The sequence below is a fragment of the Nannobrachium achirus genome, assembly GCF_963921795.1.
Source record: "Nannobrachium achirus genome assembly, chromosome: 7".
NCBI lineage: Eukaryota > Metazoa > Chordata > Actinopteri > Myctophiformes > Myctophidae > Nannobrachium > Nannobrachium achirus.
Genome location: NC_137816.1, coordinates 16,740,709 through 16,763,580, shown reverse-complemented (window position 1 = coordinate 16,763,580; position 22,872 = coordinate 16,740,709). Strand labels below are relative to the sequence as shown.

General features: G+C 44.3%; 1 protein-coding gene across 1 annotated transcript in view; it reads left to right on the top strand.

Moving 5' to 3' along the window:
* LOC308288605 (CUB and sushi domain-containing protein 1) overlaps positions 1–22,872 on the top strand; it is an 803,860-nt gene that overhangs the window by 514,718 nt on the left and 266,270 nt on the right. The window contains 5 exon segments of the mRNA XM_080730076.1: positions 1,504–1,595; positions 1,597–1,621; positions 3,759–3,974; positions 4,349–4,537; positions 8,852–9,021. Of these exon segments, the coding sequence (XP_080586202.1) occupies positions 1,504–1,595; positions 1,597–1,621; positions 3,759–3,974; positions 4,349–4,537; positions 8,852–9,021 (692 nt within the window).

Sequence of the window (22,872 nt, the reverse complement as noted above, 5' to 3'; positions counted from 1 at the left end):
AAAAGCCTTAGTTATACTTAATTGTGTGCATCACACAGAAAATCACACATACTGGTAGCCGATCTACAGTGCATGCTTTCTCCACTAAAGTTTGCAACGCTGCACTGTGTTTGCGCTTGTAGATCTGCTATTTATTCACTGTGTGCGAAACTGGCATGCAACTAAAAATAACTGTTACATGTTTGGCTCCATAGAGGCAGTTTGCAATGGTAATACAGTACAAGTCATTCACTGACCTTTTTAATATCTCAAATGCCCACCTTAACTATCCTTACATTATCTTTGCCTATGTCTCTCTCACTACACAGTAAGTATATTTAAAACGCTAAAACAATATTCATTCATTCATTCAACCTTTATTTCTTTTCTCAGAAATAACCTACTAGTCAAATGTTTAGACACAGCTTCTCATTCAATGTGTGAGAGAAGCTGTGCCCAAACTTTTGTCTGGTAGGGTACATTGAGGGCAGGGCCCTCATTTTCAATGATGCTGAAAGCAAAGAACTGAGTATCAAAGAATAATTAATAATAATAAACCTTAATTAAAACAATGACAGTTTAAAACAACAAGATTAATGCACAGGTTTCTAAATTGCCCCGTGAAATCATGGAGTCAATATTTAGAATGCGTTGTAACTCATTCCAGGTAAAGGGAGCTCTAAAACTGAAGGCTGTTTCACCTAGTTTGGTGTTGACCCTGGCGACAATTAATGGGATGAATTCATGAGAGCGTGTTTGATAAATTGAAGTATTCGGTTTTAACAATGATGAAATATACAAAGGTGATTTATTCATCAGAGCTTTATAGATGTAGGTGTACCAGTGATGGTCTCGTCTCATGGAGAGAGGGGGGTCCACGCGCATAGGGTGGATTTTTTTTCCGTCACCTGTTTTTTCTTAATCCTTAAAGGGTATATTTTAAGATTCTGCCAGGTAACAGGCTGAAATATCGTCCCAAGGGGTTCATTTTGAACTAGAGATGCTGTTTTCTACGAAACAGTTTGGGCTCGTTCGTGACTATATTCTCCAACGTGCTCACTGTGTCATGTGAAGCTCAACCAATACTCCATCTACCACCACTCCCAGATGTTTTTCCACAACTCGATTGCACCTCATTGGCTAAGGGCCCTGCCTTTGTACTGTCTGCGGCGGAACTCACTCTATAAATAATGAAGATAACATAGCGGACTTGCTTTCAGCGAGCCCGCAATGTGAGTGACACCCATACTGTAAGTCTGCCCATGAAAGATAGCGGTGCATCTTGGGAATGGACTTATTGTGTCTAAAAAGACTCATTCCCCCACCCACTGAAATCAAAATCATTCAAATCGCTAAAACTATAGACAGCAGTAAAATGTAACCTACACTTGACGAGTAATACTTTCACAGTGTAAACTTGTGGCATTAATTTAATCCTTACAGGTCAATATGGGGAGTTAAAATAACACATTTACTAAAATACTGACCATTGTATTAATTGCTCTCTCTTTCTCTCTCTCTCAGCTCTATGTGGAGGCTATGTCTATGGTAAAACCGGTACAATTCTGTCACCTGGCTTTCCTGATTTCTACCCGAACTCCCTGAACTGCACCTGGGACAATAGAAGTGTCGCATGGGAAAGGTAAGGACATAAGATACGATAAACCTGACATAGTGTCATAGCAGCAACAGCATTGCATGATCTATATTTCGCTGTGCACCAAAAATAGACGATTTACAAGCTCACAGTGCACAGCGTGCTGTTGTGAGCTTGTAAACACACACACAAACAAACACATACACACACACACGCACACACATACACACACGCACACAGACGCACGCACGCACGCACGCGCGCACGCGCGCACACACACACACACACACACACACACACACACAGAGTTGTGTGGAGAACCGAGAGATCGAGGCTCATTGTATTTGTGAGCTGGAACACAGAGAGAGAGAGAGGGGGGGAGGGGGGGGGGGGGGGTTGTGAAAGAGGAAACTCTATTACACACTTTTTTTACGTGACTTAAATGATATAATATGTAATATTGGCTTGCACAAAATGTACTTCTCTATTCTAATATTAATACTTTTTGACATGTTGCTATGGAAACATGCAGACACACTTTATTATTAGAAGCTTTCATATCTTTTTAGGGGATGTTGAGGGTATACTGTTACGACAGACTCTCATGGGGGGGGATTTCTCTGCGACGAGAACTATTGGTATAGACCAGTGGTTCTCAACCCGTGGGTCGGCAATGCGAGGCGCTGCGAGCATGTAGATCTGCACTGCCCCCCCCCCTGGCATTTCTGAGCATTTAGGGAAAAAAGTAAGTCTCTAGCCCATTCCTGTCAAGAGTTATGATTTTTTCTTTTTAGAATTAACCAACTAATGCTCACTGGAATCTATAGGTTTCTCCCCCCTCACACAGAGACCAGCTGGCGACAATTGAGTTGATTGATTGGAATGTTAAATGATGAGCCTCTCTCTCTCTGAAGACATTCATTGCTATGAATATACCTGAACATACCTGCAATATCCAAACTGTACTCATAGATTACACATATTAGGCTTGAAAATTAATGATGTTAAGAAAATAACTTATTTTTCAAAACTTTTAAAGTAATTAAAAAAATAAAATAAAAATAATTATTGTCCTGCATCAAACAAAATGTTTCGTAGCCATTTAAAAATTATAGCAGAGATTATCAAATGGTTTATTCTTATTGGCACTTCTTAAACCAATATCTCTTGTACCAAATTTATTGTAGGCTGCAACTGTGATACCAATAATTGAAGTAGCTATTTTACTTAATAATGAAAACAATTTATACAATGAGCTATACTGCTCATACCGCACATAATTGTACTTGTGTTTTATTTGGTACACTAACGTGGTCATGGACTGTGTGATAAGTTGACATGTTGTTGACATGTTGCTGCGCAAGCTGCCCCCCCTAGGGCAAATGTCAAACTACGCCTAGAGGAAGTGGTCCAGGCTCCTTCAGTCATTACCTTTTAGAATAGACTGGACAAATCCTGGTCAATAAAATACTTTCTGTACAATTGGGGCGGTAGTGGCTCAGGGGTAGAGCGGCCGTATGGGAACAGCATGGTTCCCAGTTCGATCCCGGGCTCCCCCAGAGTTAGTGTCAAAGTGCCCTTGAGCAAGACTATTAACCCCTTATTGCTCCTCAGGTTTCCTCCGCCATTGGTGTATGAATGTGTGTGTTAATGGGTGAATGTATTGTACAATCTATGTAAAGCACTTTGGATAAAGGCTCTATATAAAAGCACCATTTACCATTTAAAATTCTAGGGCTGTCTTGTGATTTCCTGGACTGGTAAACCTTTTTAAATGTAAAATGTGGAATTATGTGTGTATTTGTGTGGTTTTAAATCAATTTCAATAAATAGTTTGAATGTTTTACTTTAGATTATACACAGTTAAATCCTGTGTTCATTTTATTTTAGAGAGCGTGAAAAGTGTCCCAAGTGTTTCAGCGATCTGCTACGGTTACTATGGTAACAGGGGAAAATTGGTAACAAATAACATGTTGTGGGTATGACGCTATTCATTTCTGCATATCAATGAGTGTGTGTGTGTGTGTGTGTGTGTGTGTGTGTGTGTGTGTGTGTGTGTGTGTGTGTGTGTGTGTGTGTGTGTGTGTGTGTGTGTGTGTGTGTGTGTGTGTGTGTGTGTGTGTGTGTGTGTGTGTGTGTGTGTGTGTGTGTGTGTGTGTGTGTGTGTGTGTTCATATCCCAGGAGTCCATCTGGTGTTCCACACTTTCCATTTGGAGGAGAATCATGACTACCTGTCAATCACAGAAGATGGCAACTTCCTGGTTCCGGTGGCCCGGCTCACTGGCCTAGTGCTGCCCCCTAGTGTCAAAGCAGGACTCTATGGGAACTTCAGCGCTCAGCTACGATTCATATCGGATTTCTCCATGAGTTATGAGGGTTTTAACATGACGTTTTCAGGTATGAATATACAACAAATAGCTATCGTAATATCACTGCTCCTCTAAATGCTCATGAGGCAGGACAGAACCAGGGGTTGGTTCGACCCATTCAAACCATCCTGTACTGTATGTGCTGTTCTACAATACAGCAACGTATTGATCGGCTTATTGTTCCTTGTTATTGTGTCTAAATAAGACTATGGATAAGTTATGTGATAAACACGATTATTGCCCAACCTTTATGGCTCGGCATCTCCCAGTGATAATCTATATTTAATGTTCTCTGAAACATTTATGTATTTTTCGCACAAGTCAAAACATTGTGCATTATTACACCAAGGCCAGTTCGCAGCCCAGCGATGTTGTGTTTGTGTTTGTGTCTTGGATCTATAGAGTATGACCTGGAGCCGTGTGAAGATCCTGGTGTGCCGGCGTACAGCAGGAGGGTGGGATTCCGATTCCAAGTTGGCGACTCGCTGGTGTTCTCTTGTTTCCAAGGCTACCGACTTGAGGGCGATAGCAAGATCACCTGCTTGGGGGGCGGGAGGCGAGTGTGGAGCGACACGTTGCCTAGATGCATAGGTGAGTTATGGCTCTAGAGATGTATAGGTGAGTTATGGCTCTAGAGATGCATAGGTGAGTTATTATGGCTCTTCTCTACTATAAGAACCTTGGCGTGCCGTGTAACGCAGTGTTTTCCGCCTGTCTGTATTCATTATTATTTATTATTGCCATGTTCGGGCCTGACCCCGACTCAATCTGGATAGAATCATGTAGTGTGTGGAACGTCCGATTTTGTAGTGTGTGCATGTTTAGATTATCTGGTAAGAGAATCTTAAAAGATTTTGTGTGATGCTGCAGATTTCAATGCCCCGATTATCTACAGTAGTAATGTAAGGCCAGCTTTAGTTGTAGTCAAAAAGAGCCACTAGATGCATCCACACATTGTTTCATTGGTGAAAGATTCCATTCATATTCAATGTTAACAGACTACAATATACATACTGTACCGGTAGATTAATTCAATGACCCTCGCTCGTTGCTTTATTTATTGGTCTGGTTCTTGACTCTTAACACAACTACTGCCTCTTAATCTGAAAGTTTGCTTGGTGCCTCGGTGCCACGCCGTTTCCTCCATAGGCCTCCGCTATTATTTTGAAGGGCTGGAAGGGGGTTGTTTTTGTTTTTTTGGATTATCACTTGACGGCAACGATTACGTCATCTAGTCACATGACAGTGTGGGTCCAGAAGGGAAACATGGCTGCGCCCATCCCGAGTCTAGAGTGTGCAGAGTGGAGACCCCTCTTTGTATACAAATGTCTTTTATGAGTTATTGAAGTTTCTTTATGGGCCTCTCAATGGATTTACTATGGAGGAGCTTCACTTCGCGTGCACGCCCGACGTGCGTTGTAAACAAATCGCGGACATTACCGATGCGGGCGGGACCGGAGCGACGTACAGTAAGTAATAATATCTTTATACAGTAAGATTGACAGTCCTCACCGTCAACGGCGCCATGGTATTAACCCTTTCAATGACGGTGAGCGTCGTCAACAGCAGCAGAACAGTTAATTACTCTTGATTGATGTAATACTTTATTAACACGGTTATTAACAGTACAAGAAGTACAGTCAAAGGTTATGCTAATGGGTAACACAAAAATCCTTTGTGGTCCATTGTTCTCAATTCATTCAGTATTTAAGTTTTTTTTTTTCTCTCTCTCTCTTGTGTATGTATGTTAAACATATTATATTCAAACTTACACATTATTACAATGATTCACAAAAAAGGTAGACACATACAAATAAGATAACACAAGATAATTAAATAAAAAGATAGTAATCATGGGATGGATACTAACTCACATATTTGCAAGTAGTTCTGACAAACTTAAGAGCCATAGCAGAAACTGACTTGTCTGATGGGCAATGGTATTTAATCAGGTATTTGCTGCCGGTAATAAAGCATTCAACTATAATGTTTGGTTGATTGATATTTAACTGGCATTCAAAATGAGGAATGGTGGTAACGTTGGTGCTAGTTGGAGTTAAAGTACCAATCATGGGGCCCAGTGGTTGGTGGGACTAAACTGGTGTGCTGGCTGTAGGTAATTTCCCAGCATTATGCTGATGGCTGGTGGCATTTTAAGGCCATTTTGACTGTTGGCTGCTAGTAATTTCCTGCCATTTGGATGCTGGTTGGTGGTAATTTCAAGCCCCAGAAAGCAGACAGATCATAGCAGACTCAGTAATTCTATAATAGTGTTTATATATATATATATATATATATATATATATATATACAGTATTTTCTGGACTATAAGGCGCACCTGACTATAAGGCGCACTGTCAATGAATGGTCTATTTTCAAACTGTTTTCATATATAAGGCGCACCTGACTATAAGGCGCACATAATAGACGCTACCGTTGCGTTATGCATCAAACAGATGGAGCTGTGCTAAAGGGAATGTCAATGTCAATGAATGATCCATATATAAGGCGCACTGGACTATAAGGCGCACTGTAGTTTTTTGAGAAAATTAAAGGCTTTTAAGTGCGCCTTATAGTCCGGAAAATACGGTATATATATATATATACATATATATATATATATATATATATATATATATATATATATATATATATATATATATACACAGTATATATCCCATTCAGAGGTCTTCCCTTTGTTCCCCAGGGTCTATATGTTCCCCGGGTTCTACTGTATTTTCCCTACTTTAGGGGTTAGTTAGGTTTAGGTTTTCGTTTTAAGTGGGGAACATAGAACGTATCTCCATCTCTTAGGCCTCGTACATACGGCAACGCTCTGTAGACTGTAGAGAAAACGGCGAGGTCCCGGGACATCTCTGTTGCGTTTTGCTTTTTATCTAGCGTTCATATGGAGCCTGCAGGGCTTGAAATTATGTAGTGTCCATGTAATTTCGCTAGATGGCGGTGACGCACGGATCAACGAGGATTTTTCTCTTCTATTAATACATACTGAATGCCCTCTTCAGCACTGCTGTCGCTGTGGCCCTATGGTCTACGAGTCGTCTTTTCACTCCATCAGCCCCGGGTTCGCGTCCCTTGTCACTTCTTTTCGCCATCACGACTTTTCTTTTTTGTTTTTGCGGCGATGAAGTTATTATTATTACATTATTCACATAACTCGGTAACGGCGCTGAGTCGGCTCATCGCCTCCGTCATGAATAATAATGTAATAATAATAATAATAACTTTATCGCCGAAAAAAAAGGTTAAATCGTTAACCAATGGACCAGCAAACCAGAACACTAAGTAGGGCAATCAGTACGTATTAGTAGGAGAGAAAAAGACTAGCATGCGTTGTTGCTTCTTGCGTTTTCTGTTGCTCACACGGTGACGCGAGGGGAGAGAGGAGTCAGCTTTTCCACCCTACTCTGCGTTTCAAGATCATTCCGTTTTTAACCCCCGAAAATGCCGTTGTCGTCTGAACGGAAGTCCTATCTGACTTTTCCTTTTGCGGAATTCTCGTTGCCAAAACGCAGTGTGAACGGCGCCTTATACCTCTCTCTTTCTCAGCTCTCTCTCACGCACACGCACACGCACACACACACACACACACACACACACACACACACACACACACACACACACACACACACACACACACGCCAAGCTTTTCTCTTTCAGTTCAGTTCAGTTTGTTTTATCTTTCAGCACTTTTGGACAGTTCAATACAAGTGCATGTGTGTTATCAGTGCATCTGAACATAGCATAGTATCAAAAGATAATAATAAATAAAAGTTCAAGGCACAGAGTCCATTTGACACGATAAAGTGTCCAAGGTGCCAACAAAAGGGAATAGGGAGAAGCATAAAGCATAACTTTTCTCTTTAATTGGACAGCCTCTATAGATAATTAGGACATTAGCTGTTATATGAAAACTCTTCATTTATTCCTTCCCGGGCCTGTTTCTGCACCTCTCTCTTCCATTCTTCATTTCTTTCTTGCACTTCTTTGACAAGCCCTTCCCTGCCTCACTTCCTTTATCTCTCCCCCTCCTTCTCTCATCTACTGTCTCTCTCTCTCCCCCACTCTCGTGCCTCCATATTAGCTTTAGTTTCCACTGTTCTCCCTCCCTCTCTCTCTGCTCTCGCCTGGCCCCTCAGTGATGTCTTCTCTTCTCCTACCATTGCAGATATGTCGCGATCACTCTCCTCTCCTTTCTCTGCTTCTGCTCCTCTCTTCTTTCCTGTGTGAGAAAACTGCATTGACAGAATATTGTTATAGTAATTATTTCCAAGCTAATTGCATTCTTGCACCGTGTCTTGTCCACTCAGATGGTTTCCTACCAAGTTATACTTTTCTTTTGGTCTCTTTTCTGCCTCCCCCCCCCCCCCCCCACCCCCCACCCCTACCAACCTTTATCCACTCTAAATCTCCTCTCCTCTCCTCAGTATGCTGGTAAAGTGTATTTGCAGAAAGCAATATTGATTGGAGTTCTACGTTTTGATAGATGTCTTCTCAGTTGATTGTATACACGCTGTTGTAATAGTGTTGTATGCGCCTCTCTCTCTCTTCCTCATCCTCCCCAGTGATTGAAGAGCTGTGATTCTGATGTATTGCTCCTCTTTTGTCTGCTGTGGAGAAGCGTTGGGCCTTCTCAATTGCAAATGATCGTCTCCTCTTGGTTTCTCCCATTTTTCTCAGCAAACCCAGAGGCCGACCACTTGTCATGTACGACGAATGGCAAAAATAGACGATCTACCACCCAAAAACGTATCGCGATGCAACACATGGGGAGTTTGCAGATCTGCTGAAAATGGGGATGCCAGGTTGAAAGTGGTTAATGTTTCCATCCTCTGCCTCTCTCTCTCTCTCTCTCTCTCTCTCTCTCTCTCTCTCTCTCTCTAGCCGAGTGTGGGGCCTCCTCTGTAGGAACTGAAGGTGTGCTCCTCTCTCCTAATTTCCCCTCCAACTACGATAACAACCATGAGTGTATCTACCGTATCACCACGGAGACAGGCAAAGGAATCAGGCTGACTGCTGAGAGCTTTGCACTGCAAGAAGGAGACTATCTAAAGGTAGGCGCGCTTGCGCATGCACGCACACATGCACGCACGCATGCACGCACGCACACACGCACGCACGCACGCACGCACGCACGCACGCACGCACGCGCACACGCACACGCACACGCACACACACACACACACACACACACACCCCAACACGTGTGATTGTTTCTCAATATCACAATTGGCAGCCATCAGCTCGATTCCTACACACATGACCAAACAGCTACACACATGCATGCATACGCAGCACCCACACACACTCTCTCTCTCTCTCTCTCTCTCTCTCTCTTTCTCACACACACACACACACACACACACACACACACACACACACACACACACGCACACACACACACACACACACACACACACACACACACACACACACACACACACACACACACACACACACTGTATAGTGTACATACAGTACAGTGAGTGTTCTAGTTCTTCCTCTCACCTGTTCTCATCAACCTCACATCTTGTATCCTTTCTGGCGATGCGTCTTGGAAAGTTCTGGAATGTCTAATCCATCCAGCCCTTGCAGTCTTCAGACAAACTGTCTGCGCATCCCACATTCGTGACATATCCAGCGAGGACATGGTGGTCGTGGCGGATGGCGGTCATACTGTAAACTGTCCACCTCCACCCAGTAGAAAACTCTTCTATGGGGGTTTAGGGAGGGGGAAGACGCAGGCTAGAATAGTACTGACGTCCGGGGATGTGCAGCAAACCAGTCTGTGATTGCAGCAGAGCGGTGCTATGCCACATCCTCCCACACACATGCCACATTGTCCCCTTTTTGTCTGTTTAGTAACAGCTCCTAAAAATAGGACACCTACTGTAGGTAGGCTTTCACTTGAAATTGCAATCAGCTGCATTCAGGATGGTTGTAATTTCAAGTATTATGCCAAGACTTTCTTGCATAATGTTTTTTTTTTTTTTTTTCAACCCACACAGTGTGTTGGAATTTGGAAAAATGTCCTGCAAATCGTCATTGTCGGATGGAAACCTTCTATGTCCAAAACCGTATTTCTTTCTTATTATATAAAAAAAAAAAAAAGATTTAAGTGTATACGGTATGTATTAGTATAGCTATTTTCACTACTTTTGTGTAACACTTTTGGTATGAAGTAGGACTTTAATTTACGAGAAAAAAAAAACATAAATTTGAAACTTGGAGATAAGGTTTCTGCCTGTTTCTGACAGTGACGATATAGTGCTTTGCAAGGTGATGGAGTAAATTTTAGAAAATAGTTGATGGATTGTGGTCATTGAATGATTTTGGTGTGAAAGTCCACCTAGACTATGTTTCTCTGAAGAGTTTTGACAATGTGACATCAGTTTTGACAATGCATTCAAGACTGTCGAGACTAGACATATCATCTCACACCTCTTGCATTAAGGGCCTTTTTCGCAGCACAGCGGATGTTTTCAATAGTTTTAAGTGGGAGAACCATGTATGTATGCTATGCTGGAAATCCCAGCAGTGCAATGAGGCGCATAGTGCCTATTCTGCGCTCCATTCACATCTGGCACTTTTATCTAGTCACAGAGAATATTTATATTTTCAACTCTGGGTGTTTGGATGACGATTTTAGTTGCCTTGCATTTTCAGCGGGGGAAAAAATGCATTGGTGGACATGGCCTAACCTTGCTTTTAGAGTTTTAAGTATTTGAATTAAGAGTATTCCGCTGTGTTACATAACTGGCTATAAAAATAATGTTTAACCTTTATCAGACTTGTAAAGTTATCGTTTTAAACCCTGCTTTTTATCGGGCACATTTCATGGTTCGGCTGGTCTGCAGTCCGACTAAACTCTTCCAGCAGCTATAAAAGCATTGCACTGGGGGTGTTCAGGTGGTACAGGCCTAAAGTACCTGCCCACCACTGTGGAGATGGGGTTAGAATCCGACCACTGAGCCTCCGGCTTGGGTAGGCGCTCCCACGAACACAATTGGCCGTGTTCTTGGGCGGGAAGCCGGCAGGGGTGGTGATCTGTGTGTCTATACTAGCAATATTCTACAGCAGGGGTCTTCAACGTTTTCAGGCCAAGGACCCCTTAGTTGAGAGACAGATGAAGCAGGGACCCCCACAACCTTATCGTAGATTCCATATAGTTTCAATGTTTGACAGCACAATCATCAGTGTATTTTGGATTTATGTCAATTAGTTTTTTTCAGACATTTAACCACTTGAACCGTCAATACTTAATAAACTTGACCTATCACTCTGTACTTGGTCTGCTCTTTTTCCCCTCTACACCAAAGTTCTTTGCCAAAAATAGCTGATCTACAAGCTGTGAGCTTGTAGATCGGGATTTTGGCTAAAGTTCTCAGAATATGGACGTTAGGGTTCAAGTGGTTGATATAAAAAAGGAGAAAAAAAGTTTCTATCTCACAAAGATTTGGAGGACCCCCTGTAGTAAGTCTGAGGACCCCCCAGGGGTCCCGGACCCCCTGTTGAAGACCTCTGTTCTTCTACAGGTTGGTCAGGGCACCTGTTCAGCAGGGAGCAGAACTGGGAGGAGGCGTTAATGTCCTCCCAGTGAATCTCCTCACTGTCAGGGTGGAAAGAAGCTGTTGGCTACACCATGTGCATTGAGGAGACATGTAGTTATCTATTTCTATCTATATACCTTCCCCAAGTCCAACAAGGACGGTATATGGGTTGGCAGTGACAGGGACTATATACATGGTATAACAACTAAATTGGGGAGAAAAAGGAAAATATTATTAAAAAAAGGAGAGAAAAAGCACTGGCTAGAATGTTTCACATGCTTGCAACAGGCCTACATTTTCTTTTCCCATTTTCTTTATCAGTGCAACTGATGTTTGCACTGTGATGTTCTCATTGCTGAATATTTCTCTGACTCATACTCGTAGCAAGGTTATTGTTATTTATCTATTTATTTTGGCATTTTTCATTAGTTTTTATTTTAATTTTGTTTTCACTTCATGTTCTCATTTTCTGTTGAGCTTTAATTTGAGTTAAGTTTAGTTTGTATTAGTTGTGTTAGTTTTAGTTTCTTAGGGGGTATTTTGTCAGAGGAAAGATTCAAAAAGGTCAGAAAGGTCCAGCTCAGTCTACAAAATGTAATAATGATTCTTCTTCTGCATCTGTTATTATTCTCATTTCTCATGACTGGGAGTCACAATGACTCATATCTACTCCTTGACGGGACATGCTCCATTGTGCACTTCTGTTCTACAAAGAGAACTGCACATCATAGAACTAGATCATATTTCCTGTTGAATCTGTATCTTCTTTAGTGTCTAGACCCCCCCCCCCTCCCCCATACACTATAAAATCCTCACTGTTAATGTATGTGCGAATGTAACCAAATTAGTTAAATCTAGTAAAACTGCTTATTTTTTATGTTTTTATTCACCTGTTTCTTAGCAGCATTAGGCTTGAGGGGATGGTTAAGACAGTATGTGGTTAGATTGCACTATTAGTATGGTTCTCCCTGACTTTTACAGAGGCTTAACCATGGTTGTATAAGTGTGGAGGTAATGTTCCCATGGTAAATTTTAGAATACAAATATAAATAGTATTCCTTTAAAGTTATACTGTGTAAGTTGCTAAACTAGTGGTCAGTAGCGGTATTGCTTTTTGCGTCCGTTTTTCGCCCGGAGTCACTCGCGGACCACCGCCGTGGACCACCGGAGCGGCGCCGCAAACCACCGCGACCGATACAAATCCGTGGAGGGGTAGAACGTAATTTTCTGGCCAGGATTTGGGGATTAAGAGGTTAAGAATCCTTCACCATGGTAAACACTGTAGCTGAGCGAGGCTACTTCCTGAAGACGCGGCAGATAAGCTGTGATTGGCCGGTAGTGTATCATGTGTGTATGATTCGCGATGTGATTGGCCAACGTGATGCAGATGACGCTATTTTTCCGCGAAAACCGGACCCCGGCAAGGATCATAGAAGACATATAAAGAGAAGGCTTTAGAAGCTGAAAATAACGGAGTGGCTGTTCTAAAACTTTAGCGATTTAACAGACAATTTTACGATTTGTTTTATAAAATAAGTTACATGGTATAACTTTAATGTAGCATTATGGTACCCTCTGTTGGAAGCAGTTGACCTGCTTCGCCATTGCACTATAATTTCAGAAGTTATTTGTTATATAATTTATTTGTGGCTTTGTTTGTGTAAGGTTGACCACTGTTCCAAGGTTTAAAGCACTGGTTCTCAACATAGGGCCTGGGAACCACTAGGGATGCCAAATATACCCTTATACTCTGAGAGTGTTCATTTGTACACTCTCGTAGTTTTTGGACAAACTGTATGAACTAAGCATTTCAATACAGCTTATATTCTTACATTGTAGTGCAAACAAGATAACGTATGTAGCTCTCAAAAATGGTAGAAGGGAGAAGGAGCGGATGGATTTAAAAAATCCTTATCGAGTCGAGGGCTACTTGCTTCAAAGCACGCACATCACGTTCACATTCAACAGTGTGGATTAATTTAGAAAAACGTTAAAATTAGACTGCGGTAACATGAGCCGCCAGCTGCAAACTCATGTTGTGTAATTACGGTAGAAGCGGCCGCAGCATGTATCGTTTCAACAAAATAAGATTTACTGCTGCATCTGATAATGGTGGGGATTACTTTAATTACTTTATGTGCTGCTCAGGGTAAGTAAAATAGCAAAAAAAAAACATTGTATTGTATTGAAAAAATCCCGAACTTGTCCGGGATAGGCACAAAAAGGGTTAAGTTAAAGTATTGAAAAAGTAAATACTCAAGTACTTGAGTAAATGTACAGCCTTGAGTGAAAGCAATGTAGTTTATACACTGACACAATGAATTAGCCTATTGTGTGTCCACAATAGGTGTGTCATTATCCTGTAACATTTGAGTAATGAACAGCCTTGGTGCTCACCGTATCAATGGTGTGCTGGCATGGAGTTCTTCAGTATAAAGTACATTCTCTTTTTGAAACATGAATATAAATTGGAGACCCTCGTCAGCGCCAGACACCCCTATCATCCCTACCATTATTTGCAATTGTGTAAACATCATTTGTCTACAAGCTCAGTTTACCAATACACTCAAGACCACATTTAGACTGTTACCTATACGTCTTCCACAAACAAGGAAATGAGAGAAAGCTGATTCTAATTATTTGATAGTCAGTATAATGGAGTGCCACACACTTCGACACTTAAGTAAAAGCTGAGTGCCTTATCAAGTCATAAACACAAAAGAGAAGTCAAATGTAAGAGTAAAAGGAATGCCAATAGTTAAGTAAGAGAACCAACGCTTTAAACCATGGAACAGCAGTCAAACTTACATTTAAACAAAGCACTAAATGTTGAAATTAATTGGTCACAACAGCTCTTCCAACAGAGGGTAGTGGGTACCATAATGTAGTTACATATCTATACTATAATTTTGCGAATGTCTGAGTGAGTGTCTGTCTGTCTGAAACAGCGTTTCTCCTCAGTGGCTGGAGCAATTGATCTGAAATCGCATCACCATTAGCATATGAACACACCTAACATAACTGTGAAGCCCGTTTGTCACTTTCACAAATCATATACTGTATATTAGCATTTTTATGGTGTATCTACTATCTATTCTGCATCTAGCATGAGGCGCATCTATTCTGCATCTAGCATGAGGCAACATGTTTAACCAGCTCTCTCTGTGTGTGTGTGTGTGTGTGTGTCTGTGTGTGTGCAGGCAGGCGGGTGTGTGCGCAGGCGGGTGGGCGGGTGGGGGGGGGGGGGTAGCCATTAAACGAAACGGGTATTTCTTACATTGATGCTCCTACATATTATCATGCAAGCACCAGTTAAAGTTACTTTCCATCCCTCATATACTGTATGCACAGTGCACATCCCATAAACCACACACTGCACATCATTTTGGAGCTCATATCTTTGAACGGGTAAGGGCTAGTTATATTAAATTAAAGGAAAACCACGTATATTTGTATTCTGAAGTAAAAGCATGTTTTCAGAATATGTGTAAAGTTCATACGACTGTGAATTGAATGCGCAGGCTTCATTGTGCTGGTTTATTTGCCCACAGATTATCGATTAGAATCCATAGTAAGCCACATAATATGATAGACAATGTTTTTGTCAATTGACGAAGGAATGGGCACGTAACATATCATAATCCTTTAACTCTGCTGGTTTATTCTAGCTAAATGTCTGCAAACATTGGCAACATTAACACTAGTTTTACAGCATCAAACTGAATGTAAAAAGGCTCGATAAGCTATTACATTTTGCATATAGTTCAACAGTTCAGATATACAACTGGAGAGTGAACAAATCTTGTCCATCATTGTGATTATGTTAATCAAAATGTATTCTACAAATCGTAGGATATATAAACAAATAACCACTTACTAAGGGTAAATCCTATATGCTTCGTTGATCCTCTAGTATTTCCATTGGAGAGAATTGAGAGAACATACTGAATAACTGTCCTGGGCTTGGAGGTTGTCTATGTGTCCCCTTGGACTAGTACGTTTTTACAAAGAGTACTCCTTCTAGTCTTGTCTAGTCTTTCTTACAGGAGTATTAGCACTAGCATCTGTCTTTTGTAGAAGTCTATTGTACGTACTCCATGTATTTTATGACACAAGGCACAGAGCCAAAACCAGATTATTGGGTTGCATGAATGGACGATTAAGGAGCTATGAGTAAAGTCACTTTCTCTGCCTGTTTACCCAACATGCATCAGGCTCCTAACTAATATCCAATGGTACCAGTACCAGTGTTGGCACCTATCCTGCATAATGTGGAACTATTGGCCTATGTAATGATTAGAAAACATTTGCTCCCTGTTCACGGGAACATAATTCATTCCATACTACTGTATTCCGTATTCTGTACTATTTTGTGCTACGTGAAATAGGGAGTTACTGTGCATGTCGAATCAAATTAAGAATCTCACTGACGAAAACAAAATCTATTCAAATCTAAATCAACGTCAAACTGAGAGAGAAAATGAAGCAAGTTTTGAGTTTCTTTTCTTGTCTCTGCATCTGTTTCAACGCACATCATCTTTTCAATGTGTGTGTGAGTGTGCATGTGTGATTCCACCAATGTAAAATGAATTTAAATAGCCTAGTGAAAGATTGCCTGTGTTGGAGCAAACCGTGTAAAACAGGCTGCCTAGAGGAGACCACATACGGCTTCAGAAATGAAATTATACAGGAGTCATGAGGGACTATTTCACACTTCCTTTTATCCCAGACTTCACCCAAATTGCATATGAGATGGGTTAAGTCTGAGATGTTTCCTTCTTTGTCCGGTTCAGATCTGGCCACGAGCCTGCCTTTGATAGGACTTATCTGAGATTAGAGGAAGCTGATGGGTCATTATATTGGTCCTAATCTTACACGGAAGAAATGAATGAAACATTAGCCTAGGCTATTTCATAATTACATTGGTTCTGCCTGTATTTCTCCCCTACATACAGCAGACATCGGAAATATTTCCATGTACCATGACAGCATCGTCTCGGGTGCAGTAATGTGTGTTAGCGTGTGCACATCTGTACTATAAACTTGCACTGTTAAACATTGTTCCCTGTAATTACTCTGCTGATTAATACACAGCCATACACATCTTAAATTACAGGGTTTTCTGTGTGTGTGTGTGTGTGTGTGTGTGTGTGCGCACGTGTGTGTGCGCGTGTGTGTGTGTGTGTGTGTGTGTGTGTGTGTGTGTGTGTGTGTGTGTTATTAGAGAGAGAGGGGGGGGGGGGGAAGGGGGAGAGAGAGAGGTATGGGAATTTGAGGGAGACTACTGAGGTATGCATGCTATGTAATCAATCTCCTGAGAGCCCTAAGACATTGTATTGTAATTGTGTGAATCTACTAATTGAATAGCTCTAATTTAGCTATTGAGTTATTTTGGCTATGAAGTACTTGTACACTCATTCACTATTGTACAACCAGGCATCAGATATTGAAGTTTTAATTATCTTGGAAAGGTGACAGAGTGCACCTAGGGTTTTCTTTTCCTGTAGATGAAAGTACATAGTCAGGTTCAGAACTGATAGCAGTACTTAGAATAAAGATCATATGGGCATAGAAATAAATGTTCCTTCGTATAGGAGGCAGCCCTAGCTAGAAAACAATCTTCTGCTCTGTATTAGTAGTAAAAATAATAATAATGATGATGATTAACTTTATTTGTATAGCACCTTTTATGACTTATTATGCAGCTCAAAGCGCTTTACAGAGCAAGAATATAGTATGAGTGCTTTATAGAAAAATCTAAAAATAATTTAACAACAAAGCAGAAAAAGAAAAGCTAAAGCATAATACAACATTAAAATACATTTAAAAAAGGGCAGTGAAGGTCTAGGGTTTAGTATAGAGAAGGTTTAGAGTGGAGCCATCGCTAAAGTTTCTTCTTTTCGCAGAATCACCTGATTCACCGCAAACACATTCAAGAGAAGACTTGTGAAAAGAAATGGGGCAGAAACTTTAACCTGTAGGAGTTATTAAGTCTATTAGCAATAGCAAGTATACAGTAAGTATTAATTACTGCTAAAGCCACAGTGTCACAACACAAGCATAAGTATTAAGTGGTACTGCTAAAGCCACAGTGTCAGTGTCTCTTTGCATTCTGATAGAGTTTTAACGTCACCTGGCCCTACCCTGGGGCTCTGTCTAGCAAGCGCTATGGACAGAGAACTCGTGACTCGCGCCCTCATGACTTGGTAATGGACTGATGTTGAACACTACAATAAGCCCCAGGGAGGGGCAGAGAGGGAGGTCGAGAGGGGAAACAGGCCGATAGATGCAGACCAAGGCAAGGCAGACAGGGAGAAATACAAGAAAAGTAGAGGAGTGACGCTAGTGAGACACTGGCAGGTTAAAGGCCAAACGTCCCTCTAGGAAGTCAAAAAGATGCCAGTGAAGCAAACAGCGAACATCTGGAACAGTTCGGAACACACTAACCTTCCAATCATGCAAATGAGGTGAACACTGGTATAACCCAGCGAGAGTATGCTAACCTTATAAGCCTGCTAACAAAACTATAGATTCTGCTCACCTTAATGCTCTGCTAATAAGGCTAATACTCTCTCTCCAGAGCAATGAGAGAACACTGATAGTTTTCAACATATGGTGTTTTTCTCAAATTAACACCGCAGGCCATAACAAATGTGGAAGAAATTGACGTGGATGTGAATCATGAGACTTCACAACATTCGAGTAGTTTATTCCAGTTCATATTCAATTTTTATATCGTGAGAATCATTTCATAAAGTCTCTACACTACAATCACTACAACATCTACTATCCACTCTCTTACATACAATTATCAATTTGTCATGGATATGTGTTAGGTGCTAGCATATTTTTGATAAATAGTGTTCTGTCAGTCATTCTGTATTAGTTGGCTATAGTAGCTGCTTTCTGCTGGAGGGTATTTTAGTTAATTGTGAAGGAGCAAATTACAAGTGGTTTACTGTTGTTTTGAGTTGAATAATGTCCCAGACAATGATGTGTAAATGGTAGTTTATTGTCATACCCCCAGACAAGGTCCCCCTATGGGATAACAGCGCCATCTGGCGGTGCAACAGAGTAAAACTCATCTACTCCCGTACGAAAAATGTCATTTGTCGGAAGGGCTGTCAATCACAAACGAGGGCACCGCCCCCGAGTGTATATAAACCCCCTGGGCTATCATGACTTCCTCTTCCGCACCTCTGCTAACCTGCAACTAGAGTGTCGCGAACTCAGCCATATAAGTATTAATTCTGTAAAGTTTAGCCTAAAGCGACTGCTAGGAAGTCGGCCACTGGCCTTTATAGAATATCTCCCGTACGTTTCTCTTCTATATTCTTCCTACAGTTCGGTGTTTTTCTTCGCTTTCGTCTTTGAGTCTTTTACTTCTTCTCTGTACGTTCTGCCACGTGTTTCCCTGCCCTAGCTTAGCTTCGCTTAGCTTCGGTTAGCTCACGATGGCGGCTCGTCGGCCCACAGTTAGCAGCCTGCTAGCCAGGGTACCGAAGAAGTGCGGCCTTCCCAGCTGCAAAGGGCTCATCGCCAATGAAGATACTCACCCGTTCTGCATTGTCTGCATGGGGGTAGGACACGCCTTGGCCTCTCTGTCCCCTCCGGCCCCGGCCACGGGGGTGAACTGTACTGACTGCCTCCAGTATGATGTTCCGCTGTGAGATCGCTGGCGCTGGCTACGGCCTTCACACCACGGTCTCCGCCGGATCCCTCCCAGACACCTCTCCTCGTGTGCCGGACAGCGCTGTACGCCACAGCGCTGCTTCTCGCCACGTGGTTAGGCCTCCAGCGGCCTCGCCCTCAGCTAGCTTCGGTAGCCCCGAGGCTAGCGGGTCTGCTGCCCCTGCTATCCCTGCTGTTTCTCCGACGGGCTCGACTGGCGTGCCCAAGAAGAGAACATGCAAGACCGCCCACGTTGCTCCACCGCCAGCTGCAACCTTGGCCGTCCCCTTCAAAGAATTCCACCCTCTATTCGTCGGTGACATTCCTCTCTCCTTCTCCGTCCCCCAGCTCCGGGCCATGCGGCCACCTAGCCCCGTCTCCTGGCATGCTAGCGACGGAGACGAACCGGAGCAAGAGGACTACGACATGGATGAGGTGGACACGGAGGGTGAGTACTCGGAGGAAGACGAGTCCACGCTCCCCTCCGGCCAGGGCGGAGGCGCGGCCAGGGTGGTTCCTCATGCCGAGGCTTCCACCTCCGCCGCGTCCTCCCCAGCCCCTTCTGCCTCTCTCCCCCCTTCCATGCCGGCTGGGGCGAGAGGGGCAGCGGCACAAGACCCAGACTCCATCCCCTTGGACGAGCTCTCGGTGCTGGAACGTGCTACCATCCGTTGCGGCCTGGAGCTGCCGCTCGGAGACGCGCCACTCGGACCACGGGCTAGAGTTCCCCTCCTTGGCCAGGATGTGGAAGCCTCTCCCCCGCTACGAATGGAAAAGCTCCCACTGGTCCCAGGCTTTGCAGAGGCCCTGCATTCAACCTGGACTACACACAAGGACCCCCCCAAGCTCCCCTTCTTGGTCGACTGCCGCGACGCAGAGAAGGCGGGAATCCCCTTGTGCCCTCCCATGGACAAACTGATGGCTCAGTCCCTCGTCGGGAGCCTCAAGCCAGGTCATGAGCGGACCGGTCCTGGAGGCCGCAATCCCTTCAACTTGTCCGTGGGGAAGAAGCCTCCTGGTTTTGCCATCCCCTACGACGACAAGCAGTCTTCCAGGGTTAGGAACTCTTACAGAGCCTCCGCGCTGGCAGCCAGGACGATGAACGCCACCCAGCTGCTGCTCTCCTCCACCAGGCGCCTCCTTAGCGAGATGCGGGAGGTGCCTGACGAGACGGTGGAGGAGGTGGACAAGTCGCTGCGCATGCTGATGGACCTGAATGTCCACGCCATCGAGTGGCTTGGACACGGTATGGATTACTGCATCCAGGCGGAACGTGCCAGGTGGCTTGAAAAGGTAAAGTGTCCTGGCAGTTCCGGAGAGGAGACCGAGAAGGTCCTGCAAGACCTCCCCGGCCACCCTACCTCCCTCATGGGCGGTGGACTGGAGCTTCTCCGCCAGGAGGTGGCGGATAAGAAGATCACTCTGGAACTCCTGGAGGCCACGACGGACCCCCAGGCACCCAGAAAGGAAAAGAGGCAGGGACGAAGCAAGGCCCCTGGTCAGGCTGTCAGGGGGCGCTCTTCCTCCAAGCAGGGGAAACAAAACAATCCCCCTAGGACCCCCTCTTCTTCCTCCGCGGGACCCCCTCGCACTGCAGCGGGGGCTCAGGCCCGCTCTCAATCCCGCCACCCTCCCAGGCACGGGATACCGGCTGGCACCCACAAGGCCCGTGGGAAGCCACCGCGAAAGTGACACTGGACTCAGGCGGGGTCCCCCTGATCATTCAGGGGACCCCCCCTCTCAAGCGCAAGCGAGTGAAATGTACGAACGATTTTTCTTATGCCAAGAAAACATTTTGTCTCCTCCTCTGTGCTCTCCTCCAGTGCCTGTATTAAAAAGTGTGTTGATAAAACAATGCCTGTTTCTTTCAAACCCACCTGCTTTAGTACAGACGACCCCATTTTGCATGAATTTAGCCAGTGTAGAGAAGTCCAGGCTGGAATTTCTTTCCACTCAGAAAATATCGCTTCCTCCAGTCATGCAGACAGGTTACAAGCAGAATATTTCTCTTTGCAAAATGTTCCCAGACAAGCTAATTCCTATTCACAATGGTATGGTTTCACTAGTGTGCAATACCCCTCTGTCTCCACCGAGCGGCACTGTTATGCCGACTCTAGTTCAGGACAGGAGTTTGGTCTTAGCGTCAGGGAAGAAGCCAACACATATCACCCAGGGTCGGCCTCGTCTTCCCGTAAGGAAGCATATAAAGGCCTTAGCACAGGTTGTAAACGTAAATACAATTCCCCGAGCCGGGGATTATGTTACTTATGCGATGAACCCTGTCCCCCGGGCTCCACGCTATGTGCCGCCTGTATTTTTAACAAGCGAGGCTTCTCGGAGGTCACGTGTCCGTCTCCCACCGGATACGGAAATAAGCGTACCGGAAACGGAAACACTCTTTCCGCCGGTGTCTCCGCGCCTTCCGGCCCGGCGTCTAGCGGATACGGAAACGTGCCCGGATACGGAACCTCTCGGTCCCGTCCTTCCTCTCCCTCCCGGCCCAGTAGTCCCGCTCAGGCGGTACAACCCCAAGGCTTCTCCGTTGCTCAGCAACACGTTAGCACAGTGCAGAGCAATGGAAGCGTTGCAATCCGAATCACTGGGTGTTTCGGACGGTGACACGGGGCTACAGACTACAGTTCGCGGAAATACCCTCCCTATCCAGCAAGGTTATTTACACTCGAGCCCGCGGCTTGAAAGCGGATGCCTTGAGGGAGGAGATAAGCTCACTATTGCGCAAGGGCGCTATAGTGGAGTTATCACGCGACCAGAGCCGTTTAGGCTTCTGGAGCCGTTATTTTCTGGTTCAGAAAAAAGGAGGGGGGCTGCGTCCGATTATGGACTTACGTGCTCTGAACAAGCACTTGAAAAAGTTCAAATTCAGGATGCTGACGTCAGAGTCACTGATGAAATCAGTGAGACAGGGGGATTTCCACTGTTCAGTGGATCTGAGGGACGCTTATCAGCACATCCTCATTTATCCCCCACACAGGAAGTTCCTGCGGTTCGCCTTCGAGGGGCGCCTGTACGAGTACACGGTCCTCCCTTTCGGTCTTTCCCTGAGCCCTCGGGTTTTCGTGAAAGTGACCGAGGCAGCCATTGCTCCACTGAGGCATCAGGGAGTCAGGCTGGCGAACTACATAGACGATTGGATGATTTCCGCCGCCTCCTGCTCAGAAGCGGCGTGCCATACCAATCTGGTGTTGTCACACCTGAAGGCCTTGGGTTTCAACGTCAATTTTGGCAAAAGCATGTTGTCACCCTCCCAGCAGATTTCCTTTATAGGAATATCTCTGGACTCGGCCACAATGTCCGCCCGCCTCTCCCCGGAGAGGGTGGACAGGTTTCTGACTTGTCTCAGCTCCTTCCGACTGAACCAGGTGGTCCGGTACAAGGAGTGCATGAAGTTGGCTGGGCTGATGGCATCAGCGGTGCAACTTCTGCGTCTGGGCAGGTTTCATATGAGACCTTTCCAGCGGTGGTCACTGGCGCTCAGGATTCCTTCCCTGCAAGGGTACAGGAAGGTGACAGTCAGCCAGGTCTGCATGGACGCTCTGGTCCCATGGAGGGACCAGGCGTTGTTGACGAGTGGGGTCTCCATGGGCGAGGTGGTGTCACGCAAGGTGATCACCACAGACGCCAGCCGCTCGGGGTGGGGCGCCACCCACGAGGGGCGTTCGGCCA